General features: G+C 29.3%; 1 protein-coding gene across 1 annotated transcript; it reads left to right on the forward strand.

The window, feature by feature from the left end:
• The first annotated feature begins 11,355 nt into the window (after positions 1 to 11,355).
• On the forward strand, positions 11,356 to 12,280 carry LOC120083460 (protein C2-DOMAIN ABA-RELATED 11-like). The gene is made up of 3 exons (XM_039039229.1): positions 11,356 to 11,505; positions 11,610 to 11,708; positions 11,788 to 12,280. The coding sequence occupies exons 1-3, from the start codon at positions 11,386 to 11,388 to the stop codon at positions 12,064 to 12,066; spliced, it is 498 nt and encodes a 165-aa protein (XP_038895157.1). The 5' UTR covers positions 11,356 to 11,385; the 3' UTR covers positions 12,067 to 12,280.
• Positions 12,281 to 14,627: the final 2,347 nt, after the last annotated feature.

Raw genomic sequence — 14,627 nt, forward strand, 5'->3', positions numbered from 1 at the left:
CATGAAATTAATTGCTATAATTTATCCTAGTTGTCTATTTAGATTGGTTGAATTTATCTTTACATACCTCATTTCAATCTTTTTACTAAAATTAAATTAGATGCTTAAAAGTTAAAAGTGTTAGTTTTAATTACTTGGCTATTTTGGATTGAATTTATTTACATGAATTTCTTGTTTAAATTACTTTGCTAGCATAAAATATATCCATTTGTTTAAATTGGGTTCACGTTGTTAAAAAGTTTTAATTAGTTTAAATAAACTCTATTTATCCCATCGTATAGATACTAGAGAAATAACTCCCTTTTCAGTAGAGAGACCAACCTATAGCATTCTTAGATAAATCTTTCTGAGCAGATTTAATATTTTCATGATCAAGTGACCAGTTTCATTTAAGCCTTTAAAATGTTAGAAGCATTAATTAAAGATATTTGGAGACCATAAATAACAGTTATCTAAAGAACGCATAACGAAATACTACATTTGCAAGTTATATAATGTTCATAAACGATACAAAAAATATAAAAGAAAAGGTGATAAGTAATTTTTCAAAAATAAATAAATGCGGAGAAAGAGGACTTGTTTGGAGTTCTTCCTGCAAAAAACAATAAGAAAGAGAATCATTACGAAAACTTAAAAAGAAATTAGAATTTGTATAAAGTATATATAGTTCATGAGAAATGATGTGGGAAGAGATTGATAATTTTGGATGTTCTAAAAAAAAAAAAATAAGGCCAGAAATTGATCGGAGATGTCTTAGTGATTAAAGAGAGAAGAAAAAAGAAAATAAATAAAAATAAAATAAAGATCTAAGATAGTGTTGTGAAATTGAGGTGTGAAACGATGCACAATAGATTCACGAAAACAAATATAATATAATTTTAAATATATAAAATAAATAACTAAAAATTAGAAAAGAAATAAATAAGATAATACAAAAATTCAAAGTGGAATAATCAAGTGAATTTTCTCACTAATGTGTATACTTTCAATATCTACATAATGCCATTGTTTATAGACAATTTGGTAAGTAGGTAGTGGAACTACATGGATACTAAAGATGTATAATTACAAGACACACGCAACATGAAGAATGACTCATGGGCAAATGGAAGAGTGACAAATGGCTTTTAGGACACTGAATATTGAGCATCTATTTTTGTAATATATATAATACTCTTCTTTAGATGTCCATTATATATGAAATATGTCTCGTTTAAAACCTTACTAGAAAAAAAACCCAATGGAAAAAAAATCCCAGGGAAGGAAAAAAGTATAAATATTTCATATAATTTAATAATCCTAAAAGAATACAATATATTTTCTCCCCCTCGTGGAAACATCACTTGAAATATCTGAATCGCCGCATTCCAATTTTGTTGAATAATTTTTCAAAGGTTGTGGTAGGTAATGCTTTTGTAAATAAGTGACTAGGTTATCCTTCGAACAAATTTATTGTACAGTGAGACCATTTTCTTCGAGATCATGGGTGTAGAAAAACTTTGGTGAAATATGTTTTGTTTTATCTCCTTTAATATATCCTCCTTTGATTTTGGTTATACATATTGTGTTGTCTTCGATTTTTACTAGAAGACAAGTCACATGTTTCACGAATGTGCTAAGTCATTGATCTTAGTCATACACATTCTTGACTAGCCTCGTGAATTGCAAGAATTTTAGCATGCTTTGAGGAAGTGATCGTTATGATTTGTTTCACTGATCGCCAGTATATAGCAGTTCCTCCACATATGAATAAATAACATGTTTGAGATTTAGTTGTGTGTGGATTAGATAAATATCCAGAATCTGCATAACCAACTATATCAAATTTTAATTTGTTTGAATAAAACAAACTCATATCAATCGCTCATCGGAGATAACATAGTGTATGCTTAATTTCATTCTAATGTCTTTTTGTTAGAGAATAATTATATCTAACTAATAAATTTACTAAAAATGTAATATCTGGTCTTGTATTATTAGCAAGATACATAAATGTGTCAATTTCACTAAGATATGATGTTTCAAGACCAAGAAGTTCTTCATGTCTAGTTAACAAATATCCATTGGAATGTTTAATGGATGTACTTTGTCCATATAGAATCTTTTTAAGATTTTTCCTGTATAAGTTGATTGATGAACGAATATCTCATTTGCTAAATGTTCAATTTGCAAGCCAAGACAAAATTATGTTTTTCTGATATTTTTCATCTTAAATTCTTTTTTAAGATATTCTATTACTTTTGAAGCCTCTTCAAGGGTCCCAATTATATTTAAGTCATCAATCTATACAGTTATAATAGCAATTTCTAGCTATGATTTCTTTATAAAAACACATGGACATATTGGATTGTTTTGATATCCTTCTTTCAACAAATATCCACTCAGATGATTGTACCACATTTGTCATGATTATTTCAATCCGTATAATGATCTATAAATTTTATTGAATACAATTCTCAAGAAATTGATTTATATGTTTCAGGTATCTTAAATCTTTTTGGGATTTTCATAAAAATGTTATTATCAAGAGATTCATATAAACATGTTGTGACAACATTCATAAAATCCATGTCCAGGCTTTCATACACAGTTAGACCAATTAAATATCTTAATCTAATTGCATCCACCACTGGAGGATACGCGTCTCCTCATAATCAATACTCAATTGTATCCCACAAGTTTGACACCTTTTGGTGTTCACCCTACTAGTCGAAAAACCTGATGTTTTGAAAGTGAATTTGATTCATTCTTTCCACTGGAGCCAATCTTTTCTATATTGACATTCTTCAACAGACTAAGGTTTATAATCCTCATTTTCATATATAATATCAAGTGTAACATTATACATAAAAATGTTGTCAATAACTACATTAGTTCGCTTCTATCTTTTTCTTGTCATGACATCGTTTATTGAAATCTCATTAATCTTTAGATATAATATTAAATATATCAAATAAATAACTAAAATTTAGAAAAGAGATAAATAAGATAATGTGGAAATTTAGAGTGGAATTATGAAGTGGCAAGATCTCACTATAAATAGGCAATTTGACAAGTACTAGAATTACATGAATACTAAGAATGTATAATTACAAAATACATGGACAACATAGATATGGACAACATGAGAAATGACACATGGGGAGACAGAAGAGTGACAAATGGCTTTTAGAACACTTCATTAGACATCTATTTTTGTAATATATATAAAAGATAGTACCTTTTTTTAGAAATAAAAAGATAGTACTTAAATGTAGAAGAAGATAAAAGTACATTGGTTATAGGCATTTGTATCACCCTGGTCATCAACTACACTCTCGTATCATACATTATAGGATATATTTATTAGTTCACGATCAAAAAAGTACGTAGTCGAATTTCTTTATACATATTTTACACATTGTGTATGTCAAAAAGAAGGTGATGATTTTCAATTCCGACTTCAATTCTCCAAAACAATGCTCCCTAATATATATATATATATATTTTGAAAGTTCGAACAAATCTGATTTTTAAGATCTTATTCTAGAATAATTTGGTTTTTAGTTTTTAATTTTAAAATAAGTCGGTAGCACTCTTTTACCTTTTAATATCTTATTTTGTTAACATTTTTTTGTCTAATTTTTTAAAAACCAAACTAAATTTTTAATATTAAAAAAATAGTTTTAAAAAAATAATTCTTACCTTTTCGAATTTAGCTAAAAAATCAACTCTTTTATTTAAAAAAGATCTAATTCATCGTAAGAAGTTGACATAATTTTTAGATACATCCTCCATTATATGAGATGAATCTAAAAATTTGCATCTCATATTTATCTCATACATCTTCCATTAATTCATTGTAAGAAGTTGAGAAATTTTGCATAAGCAAACATATATGATCGTGTCAATGGGCATTAATTTACAATTAATTTATAATTTTTCTTTTAATTTTGTCAAGATAAGCATAGTTTTAGTGATATAAAACTTATAGTCTTATATTATTGTTTTTGAATTTAAAGGTTGAATTCTCTCAACTATTAGAAAAAATTGAACATTAATTTGTTGTTTTGGTAAATATTAAGAGAAGATTTTGACTTTGAAATTTTGTGAGATTTTGTAAGATTTTATTGAGTTTTATGTTTTAACTTAAAGTTATGGTTTATATTTGATTCTTGAAAAAATTGAGGTAAGAATTAGATAAATAGAAAAAAATGAGAGTGTCTATACGGAAAAACAAGAATATCTATATAATTTTCTTTAAGATTAGTTATTTTAGAACTCAATAAAACTTCAAACAATTGATCACTATACGATCTATGAGAGTATTTTAATTTAGTTTTTAAAGGTTTAGAGTAACAATGTAAATTTGTAAAGTTTAGCATTACTTTTTTAATGAGGTTAATGAGGTATTAATGATTTCTTTATATACTAATCATAAGAATGTTTATGATATTTTTTTAAGTTTAATGATATTTTTGAAACTTTTGAAAGTTTTAGGTATTTTTAAAACAAAACACTAAGACGGTGTTTGACAACCCAAGGAGAGTTGCGTTGAGTTGGTATTTTTTACCAACTCAACGTTTGACAACCAATTTTAAATGTTGGTGGGGTTGAGTTGGTTCTTTACCAACTCACCCTAACTCTCCCCAATTCTCTCTCCCTCTAATGTTTTTAATGGTTCCACCCATCGGTCTCCGTTGGCGATTACCGCCACCACACTCCGGCGACATACTCTAATGACCACCTTCGATGGCTAACTCCAATGACTAACTCCGAGCTCCAACAACCACCTCTGACGACACTCCGACAACCAATTCCAGCAACCACCTTGGTACAAAACAACTCTGACTTCCACATTCACATGACCAACTTCGACGAAGAACTCTGGACTCCACCAACTACCTCCGACAATAACTCTAGCAACTAACTCCAACGACTACCTTCGCACAAGCAACTTCGGCGACATACTCCAACTACCACCTCCGTTTGCCCAATTTCAATGACCACTGATAAAAATAAAGCGGTGGGTTTAATTATCCACCATTTCATCACTCTTATTTCACCTATTTTCCCATACATTTTCATTACTTTCCTAATTCCCTCAATTACTTTGTCATTTCTATCTATTATGCGTCTCTTAATATTTACTCATCTTCTCTCTTTTTCCGCCTTTTGGTTCATCTTTCTCATTTTCTCTCTTCTTTCTCTGTCTGGCTTGTATGGGTTTTATTTTCCCTTTTCTTTCTCTTTTTTTATTTTCTTTATATGGTTATTCTTTTAGATCTAATTATTCTTCTTCTACTACCTCTGATTCAGAAGATTACTACTCGAGTAAAGAGTTGGGCTACGAGATCCCTTTCTTTTGTGGGTCGTCTACAGTTGGTCTGGTCGGTGTTGCGGAGTTTCCAATTATATTGGTCTAGTGTGTCTGTGCTGCCTATTTCTATTGGCCATGAGGTTGATCGTATTTTACGGGCTTACTTGTAGAGAGGGCGGGTTGATGGTAGGGGGTGTGCGTGTTTCTTAGGATGAGATTTGTTTGCCGAAATCTGAAAAGGGTTTGGGTATCCATCACACTACTTCCTAGAATGTGGCGGCTATTTTGAAATTGTTATGGTTATAGCTGGTGCAGTTTGGTTCCTTGTAGGTTGCATAGATGGAGGTGTATGTGCTTTGGGGCCAGTCGTTGTGGACGATTCGTACTGAGGTGGGGTGATCGTAGTGTTTGAGGGCAATTTTGCGCTATCGTGATAGGCTTAAACCATTTGTCAGAATGCATATTGGTAATGGGAGGAGATGTTTTGTTTGGTGGGATCTGTGGTTGCTTAGGGGGTCTATCCTGGAAAATTATGAAGAGTGTGTGATTTATGATACTGACACCCGTCGTGAGACTAGACTGTCAGATTTCTTATCTGTTGATGGTTGTTGGTTTTGGCCTATGACTACTTGGGAACTTCTTGAATTGTGGGGACTGGTTCAAGATGTGGTGCTGAAGGTGAGTGTTGATGATAGTTGGGTTTGGGTTCCGAGTGGTAATGGTCATTTTGCTATTGCTAGTGCTTGGGAGAGTTTGTGTCCTAAGCGTCCTAGGATGTCTTGGGCATGTCTAGTTTGGTATGGAGTAATATTCCGAGGCATTTCTTTTGTGCCTGGTTGGCGATGAATGATAGATTAGGTACTCGGGATTGGTTGAGGAGGTTGGATCAGTTGGTGGATGAGTCATGTTTGCTTTGTGTGGGTGGGATAGAATCTCATAATCGTTTATTTTTTGACTGTGTGTTTAGGGGTGAGGTTTGGGAGGGTGTGGTGCGTCTGTTGAGTTCGTCTCATCGAGTTTCTGGGTGGGATATGGAGTTGAGTTGGGTGTGTCGGATGGGGTCTGGTAAGGGTGTTCGGAGTAAGTTATTTCGAGTCTCCTAGTTTGCATCAATATACTATATTTGGCCAGAGAGGAATTGTCGGTTGTATGGCGGGCGTCCAAGAACGACGTCTACTTTGTTTTAGCTTATTGTCTTTATGGTTCGTGCGCGTGCTGCTTCTTGGTGGATTGATCTTCATGACCTTCTCTATCTTATTTGTTTTCGTTGTCTTTAGCTTCCTTTTGGTTTCTATGGTTTTTGTGTTGTCCCCGGTTTGTGGATTTTATTTGTTTTTGTTTTCTTCTTCTGGTTGGTTTGTTTGTTTTCAGACTTTGGTTTGTTATAGTGTTTCGTTCTTTTGGGTTGTTCTACTTGTTCCGTCTGTGCACTGTTTTTATAGGGTTTTTTTTTTTTTTTTTTTTTTTGTGGTGCCTTGGCTGTAGGATCCCTTTTTTGTTGTATAATAATACTACCTATTCGAAAAAAAATTATTCTTCTTATATTTCATTTTTTTCTTAGATCTAAAAAATATTACATATGACGTCTTATTATTGTTTCACTAAACAAAACTACCATATGTTTTAAACAACCTATCCCTTGATGTTTTCAAATATTACATAATTCTAATGAAATATTGAAATTTAAAATTATGGTTCAAGTTTTTTTTTTTTTTTTTTTTTAAAAAAAAAGATAATTTGTACACTAATACAACATAATAGTTGAAAAAATAGACATCAATATTTCTAAAATCTTTTCAATGGTTTTAGAAAAAGGTAAATCCATATTGTACAAATTGGTCAAGTGTCATCCTTTCTATCTAAAACAATGCCAATAATTTCATTTGATGGCACTAATCCTTCCCCTTTTTAAAAAAAAAAACTTTTATGGTAATTAATGATTAAGTTAGGTTTTTGAATGGAATAATCCTATTTGAGTGTTTAAAAGGTTGAATTTAAAATTGTGTTTTGTATATGACTACTTCGTAGAGAATTTCTTATATTTTGAGAATGAAAAAGAATTCGAAGTTTTTTTGTTTTTATCTTGGAAAGATTAGGAAAATATGTGTATATTTGAAAATTAAAATCAATAATAGTAGAAAAGAAAAAAAAAAACAAAATCAATTTTATTTAGAAAAATAGCATCAAATACCCCAAGTCAACATAACTTAACCCTGCCCCTAAACACAGACAATAATTACCAACTCAACTCAACTCTGTAAACCAAACACAAACAATATAACTCTCTACTCTCTAGATAATTTAACTTTCCAGATAATAATTACCAACTCAACTCAACTCTGTAAACCAAACACAAACAATATAACTCTCTACTCTCTAGATAATTTAACTTTCCAGATAATAATTACCAACTCAACTCAACTATTTGCTTTTATCGTGCACCAAATACCCCTTAAGTGACTGTTTGGTTTAAGGGGGTTTTGGATGGTAATTGACATAGACATCCCAAATCCATGTTTGTTCCTAGTTTTCAATACTTTGCTTAGGAATAAGCAATTCACATACATGGTTTCCACACGATTTTCTTTTCCTTCTAAAATTGCAGGTTTTTTTTTCCCTATTCTTCTATTCTTGATTTTATATATAATTTTATTTTGAATATAGTTAATTAATTAGTATTAGTTTAACAAAATTAATATAAATATTTGTTTTAATAAGTAAATAATAATGTATTAAAATATTTACTTACTTTATTGTTACGATAAAAATATATTAAATGAATGCAATTACTTATTTATATAAATTATTAATTAATTAACTAACGATATCTTATACATTTAATTAATAAATTGAGATTATTTAAATTTAGATAAAAAAAAATTATTTTTCAACAAATATAATTGCTTGCTTATTGGATTTTTTTCATAATCAAACAATTATTTATTGAGATTAATTTTAATTGATCTTTCATTGTGAACATATGATCTTATTGATTATTTATAATCGGTTAATTATTTATTATGATTAATTTTTGTTACTTCATTCATTATTAACATATCATATTTATAAAAAAAAATGATATCTTTATTAGCATATCATATTTTATCTCATTTTCACTTTTATATATAATATATTGTTTATTTAAATATATGTTTATATTATTTAATTAAATTTAAAATTACTGACGTTGAACTTAATTCATTAAAAATGATTATTAATACGACATTTATTAAATATATTAATTGATTAATTTAATGATAGATTATTCAATTCTGCAAATATTTATAACTAAAATTATTATTGATTCTTAATTAATTAATTTCTATCAATATATTGAATGACATTTATTGTATAATTAATTAACATATTAAATTTTTATAAGATTATAATGCTTAATTTCATAAAAAAAACAAATTTTTTGTTCATCAAATTCTAATAGCATTTCTTATGCAAGACCAAATACATCAATCTTTGATTCCTATATTGTCAAGTATCCTATTCCCAAGCATTTTTAGTCTTAACATCTATGAAACCTTAAACCAAAGGGCTCATAAGACTTTTCATCCAAAACTAACTGTAAAAGTATTTTTTGAACTCTTTTATGAAGTTCAAGTATTTTTTTTTAACTTTTTTTGAAAGTTTAAGGATATTATTTAATTTTTTTAAATTTTAGGGGTGTTTGGGATAAGGAGTGAAATGTTGAAAAGTAAGGAGTAATGAAATTTAGGAAGCTGGAAATCCTAAAAATCCTGGATTTCCAGGATTTGATAAGATATAAAATCGATGTTTTTAGCAATGGGACCTACCAACTCCTCGGGCCAAATAAGAAGTGAAGTTCGTAACTCTTACTTTCCAACACTTCACAACTCCTTGAGCCAAATACACCTTTAAGGCCGTTTGGTTTAAGATTTTGTGTATGTCCTGGAATTAAGAATGTCTGGGAATCAAGAATTCCTGTGTTTAATTTTATGTAGAAATGTTATCAGAATTACTTATCAATTAAAATTAGTTAAATATTTTTTAAACAAACAATTATTATTATTATTATTATTACTATTATTATTATTACTATTAGTACTACTACAGATGAATTACAAAAATAACTATGTAATTATAATATATTTATTATCAATTAAATTTTTTATGTTACACATTTATATCATCAATTTTTTTAATGAAAATAATATTGGCAATTAATTTATCCATTTTTTTTCCTTCTTTTCTGTAGCTGTGTTAATTAAAGAATTAACTAACTAATAGATTAATGTCAATTATAACCCTTCTATATATATACAAAACAAGTTGATATAGACTAATTAATTTTAAATCAGAGAGCAATGTTTTTAATTAAAAAACAACTATAATTATAAATTAAAAAGTAGTATAAGTGTACAAGATTATTTAATTAAAAAATTAACTTATTTTATTATTAATTAATTAAATAATATTTTTTAAAAGACCAATTAATAATTTTAATAAATAATTTATGATGTTAATATATATTGCCAATAAAAAGAGATTTAAACAAATATAATTATTTTTATTCATATTAGTTCATAGTAATAAAATAAACTATTATATTAGCATTGTTATTAATAAAATTAATTACATATGTTAATTATAAATTTAATTTAAACATATTTATAATTATTAAATCAATTATACAATATCAACTATCAAGAAAGAAAAAAAAACAAATAAAATGAAAAGTTAGAGAGAGAGAACCTATTGGAATTGGAGAAAACCACCTTTTTTGGATAGTTATGCAAAACCTCTATATGAGAGTATAAAATATTTTGGAATAAGATATTCTCATTCCCACGGTTAAAAAACTTGAAACAAACATAGTGATAAAATATTATTTTCTATTCCCATCTCTTATTCTCATGAACCAAACAGGTCATTAAAAGTTTTTTTTTTTTAATCCTAATTACGAATAGGAGTGGATCTGTTAAGGAATAGGGGGCACGTGCCCCTCAACTGTGAGGTACAAAAGATTGGACCGTGCTTTAGTGTTTAGAAGGCACATGGCTATGTAGTTGGATTAATTTAAGGATAATGGTTCAATACAAGGTGGCACATTTTTTATTTCTATTTTGAACATATTCATATTTATAATTTCTCAATATATATAAATATATACATACCTGAATTATTTAAATTTATTTAAATTTTAAAATTTAGTCCATTTTTTTCTTACGTATATATAGAAATATAGAAATATTTTCAAATATTTATAAAATTATTTTGTAATAATTGATTGAATGGTTTTTTTTATTATAGGTGAATAATTGTATAAAGATTTATATAATGTGTCGGGTAAAAACGGAAGGAGAAAAAAAAATCGTAATAGAACTAAGAGAGTAACATTTTTGCATTACGGTTTTTTTTTTTACAACTTTCCAAGAGAAAGTAAAAAATAAATAAAATAAATTAAAAAATTAAAAAAAATTAAAAAAAAAAAAAATCTGCTCTCTAAGTCCGTTGACCTCATCCAATTTGCATCAATAATAGTGTATTATGCAAAATTCTGTCCACGCGTATTAAACGATAAAACTAAACAACCATAATTTAAATAAATTAAAAATTACTCCAACATTAAAGTTACATAATCTAAGTTGGAATTCGACCAAAAGTATCCACTACAAAGTACAAACCCATGGAATAAATAATAATAATAATGCAAAAAAAAAAAGTAGTTAAATTAAAATTAGTTTAGAATGATGAACAGAAATCTAAGGTTAGGGACACGAATCATCGGTTAAAAACCACTTTTAGGATTAGTAGTTCTCTAAACTTTTATGATCCATAGCAATGAACCAAAATTTAGCATTTCTGCATCTAATTTGTTTCTTTGTTACTAATAAGCGGAATTTTGTCACTTTGTTAAGTGGATTTCCAATTGCGTTTGCAATTAAAAGGAAAATTAGATTCAAGATGAGATTTACCTTTATGGATTTGGCTCTGTGTATTAAAATCTAGAATTTCTTCATCTTTGAAGCCATAAATCTTTTCTGTCTTGTTCATCCATCCTCAACACAAGCTTTCTCAACTCCACTTTTGAAGAGCGATTCAAAATTTCAGTAATGGCGATGGAGGCTTCGAGATCGGGGCGGCTGAAAGTGATCATAGTCCAAGGGAAAAATCTCGTAATTCGAGATTTCAGAAGTAGCGATCCGTACGTCGTCGTGAAATTGGGGAAACAGGTGATTCTGATTCTCAATTATCAATCTCAATTATTCTTCCAAAATCTCATTATGCAATTTACAATCGCAATCGATTAACCATTCTCTATTTCTAATCTACACAGAAAGCAAAGACCAAAGTAATTAAAAGTAACTTAAATCCAATATGGAATGAAGAACTCAATTTCACAATCGGCTCTGAACCTACCAGACTTTTAAACTTCGTAAGTGATTCTGCAATCTCGAGATTAATCTCTCTATTTTTCTTTCCAAATCTCATCAGGATTGATTCTTCTTGCGCAGGAAGTGTTCGACAAAGATTTGTTCAAGCGAGACGACAAGATGGGACGAGCATCGATTAACCTTCAACCAATGCAGTCTGCAAGTCGATTAAGTAAGATTCTGAGAATGTCGGTCGGCGAGACGACGCTGAGGAAGGTGGTTCCGGGAAAAGACGACTGCGTGGCAGAAGAATACTCCATACGGTGTATCAACGGCGAGGTGGTGCAAGATGTTTGGTTGCGCCTCAGCGGAGTGGAGTCCGGAGAGATTCAAGTGAGAATGAAGTACGTAGAAGAGTAGAAATTAGGGTTACAAATTGTAAAGGGGGAAATTTGAAAGGAACAATTTTTAACTTAGGATAGGTTCTAATCACATTTTTCTAGGTTAAGACTTTGATTCGTCCACCCCGTATTTATTGGACTCGAATTCAATTATGTTCAATTTTTTTTTAAAAGATATTGTAATTAAAGTGTGAAATGGAGGAATCGAATCTCGAACATCGAAGTCGATAGTATAAATACCATGCCAATTGAACTACGTTCTTGTTGACATATATGTTCAAATATTTGATAAAGTAGTAAAATATGAACAAAGGATGATCAACCGTAAGTTACTCTTTATTTTAACATAACCAATGTAGAGCGTAAGATAATTGGAATATCCAAGGTGCCAAAAGTCTCACTATATATATTGGCAAAAAAAATAAAAAAATAAAAAATAATAATAATGAAACTTCTCCATTTATTTGAAATTTATCCAATAAACTTGTTATGTTACATCATATTTTACAATAAACTTTCAATTTTATATAATTAAATCCTATGTTGATATTTTCAGTTCAATTAACAAAATGTAATGTAATATAAATCATTAATTTCAATAATCCCAAGCTTAATTTGCATAAATGAACCAATTCGTCCGTACTTGTCATATAAATTTTATAATTCATTGAAATTATATGAGAGTTATTCTTTTTTAATTATTTTTCAAGCAACAACTTGTATTAAATAAAAATTATAACATTTTCTTCTTTCAAGTTAAAAATTCAACTCGCTTAAGTTTGAGGTACAAGTTGATGAAATTTAAGGTTAAAATTAATATAGTACGAGAAGTTTAGAGTATCAAAATTGTAGGTGGAATGATTTTTTTTTTTTCACAAGTAAAGACGATAGGAAAAGAAGGTATGTGTATGACAACATATGGACATGGAGGTGTGTGTGAGAAACACTACAAGAATTCGGACTTTTGCCGACGATGGCGACCATTGAAAAAAGTTTAAAAAGCCGTTGGAGAAACCTATTCCGATGGTAATCCAATCGTTGACAGTATTGTCAGGACAACGTCGTCAGGAAAACCTTCCCCGACTGGAAAAAGCCTTGTCATAGGGAAAAACAGATATATTAACAGAATAAAGATTGAGACTTTTGCCGACCCTAAATGATACCATCGGGAAAAGTTATTTCTCCCAACGGTAAGAATAATTTTCTGTCGTTGGGAGAAGTCAACTTATGTTGACTGTTCCAACTGGTATCGGGAGATGGTTACTTATTCCAATGCTTAAACTATGAATCAACCATCGGTAAAATTACATTTTTTCCGATCACTGTATCGTCAGAATTACATATTTAGGCATTGGAAATATCTTTTTCTTTATTTACTAAATTTTATATTTGTTTTTTTAAACAAATTTCATACCTATTTGAATCTTACAAATATCCAATAAACTAAAATAAAAATTACTAAAATTAATTAGATGTCTACAATATTAAATAATATCTAGAAAAGATATTTGAATCTTAAGAAATTTTCAAATAAACAACTACTAATACTATTTGTCTTAAATATAACATAACATCCACAAATTATTAACTATGAAATAAAATTACATAATATCCACAAATTACCTATAAAACATAATTTTACAACCTAGCTTAGCTTGTCGAGAGATGCATCTTCAACATAAATCTTAAGGTACCTACAAAATACAAATTTAAATAAGTTTAATGTTCAATATACCTTATACCAATCTCAAAATGAAGATAGAACTTAAAACTCAACTAAGAACATTAATGAATTGAAACAAACCAACTCAAATTTACATACGTCAATCTCAAACTCAATATAAAACTTACCAAAGTTAAACTTAAATATAATTATACATTTACCTCTATACCAACTTTAAATGTATATATTAATTTTTATTAGATTTGTTAAAAATTAAAATTTTGAATTTAATTTTGGTGGGATCCCTTCCCTCTTTTCTCTCATTTGACAGACCTCATGTGATTCTCTTCCTCTAAAGAGAATATAGAGGAAGATTTTGTGGTGGTGGTCATCTTGGATCGTGATTGTTTATGATCAGAGGAGGAAATTTGCGGAGATGGTTCTTCAACGGTAAGATTTTCCAAACCCTTATTTCTCTTTTCCTCCTCTTTTATGTGTGTTGTATTTTTATGTGATAATGCATAATGTTCTTTGTAGTTTTATTGTTCTATGAAAGTTAAAAATTCGGTCGATCCCCGTTTTCGCAATGGAACTTCATCGTTCCTTCCGGCCGATGGTGGCCGGAAGTTCTTTGATGGCGGTCAACGAAAGTGGTGATTGGAGGTTGGCTGGCGACGGTCGTCGGAGGTGGCAGTCGAAATTGGCCGATGACAATTACTAAAGATGGGGTTTGGAAGTTGGTCGACAAACTTCCAAGATTGAATTAGAAAAAAAATAGAAAAAAGTGTAATCCATGGATTTGAATAACATTACTATTCAAACCCATAGAGAAGAGTATAAAAAATCTGACATCCTAAACCATAGCCCCAAACAAAGGTTGGGCTTAGGAGCCTATCCTCGATCTCTAAAGGGGTGTT

This window comes from Benincasa hispida, chromosome 8 (genome assembly GCF_009727055.1).
Source record: "Benincasa hispida cultivar B227 chromosome 8, ASM972705v1, whole genome shotgun sequence".
NCBI lineage: Eukaryota > Viridiplantae > Streptophyta > Magnoliopsida > Cucurbitales > Cucurbitaceae > Benincasa > Benincasa hispida.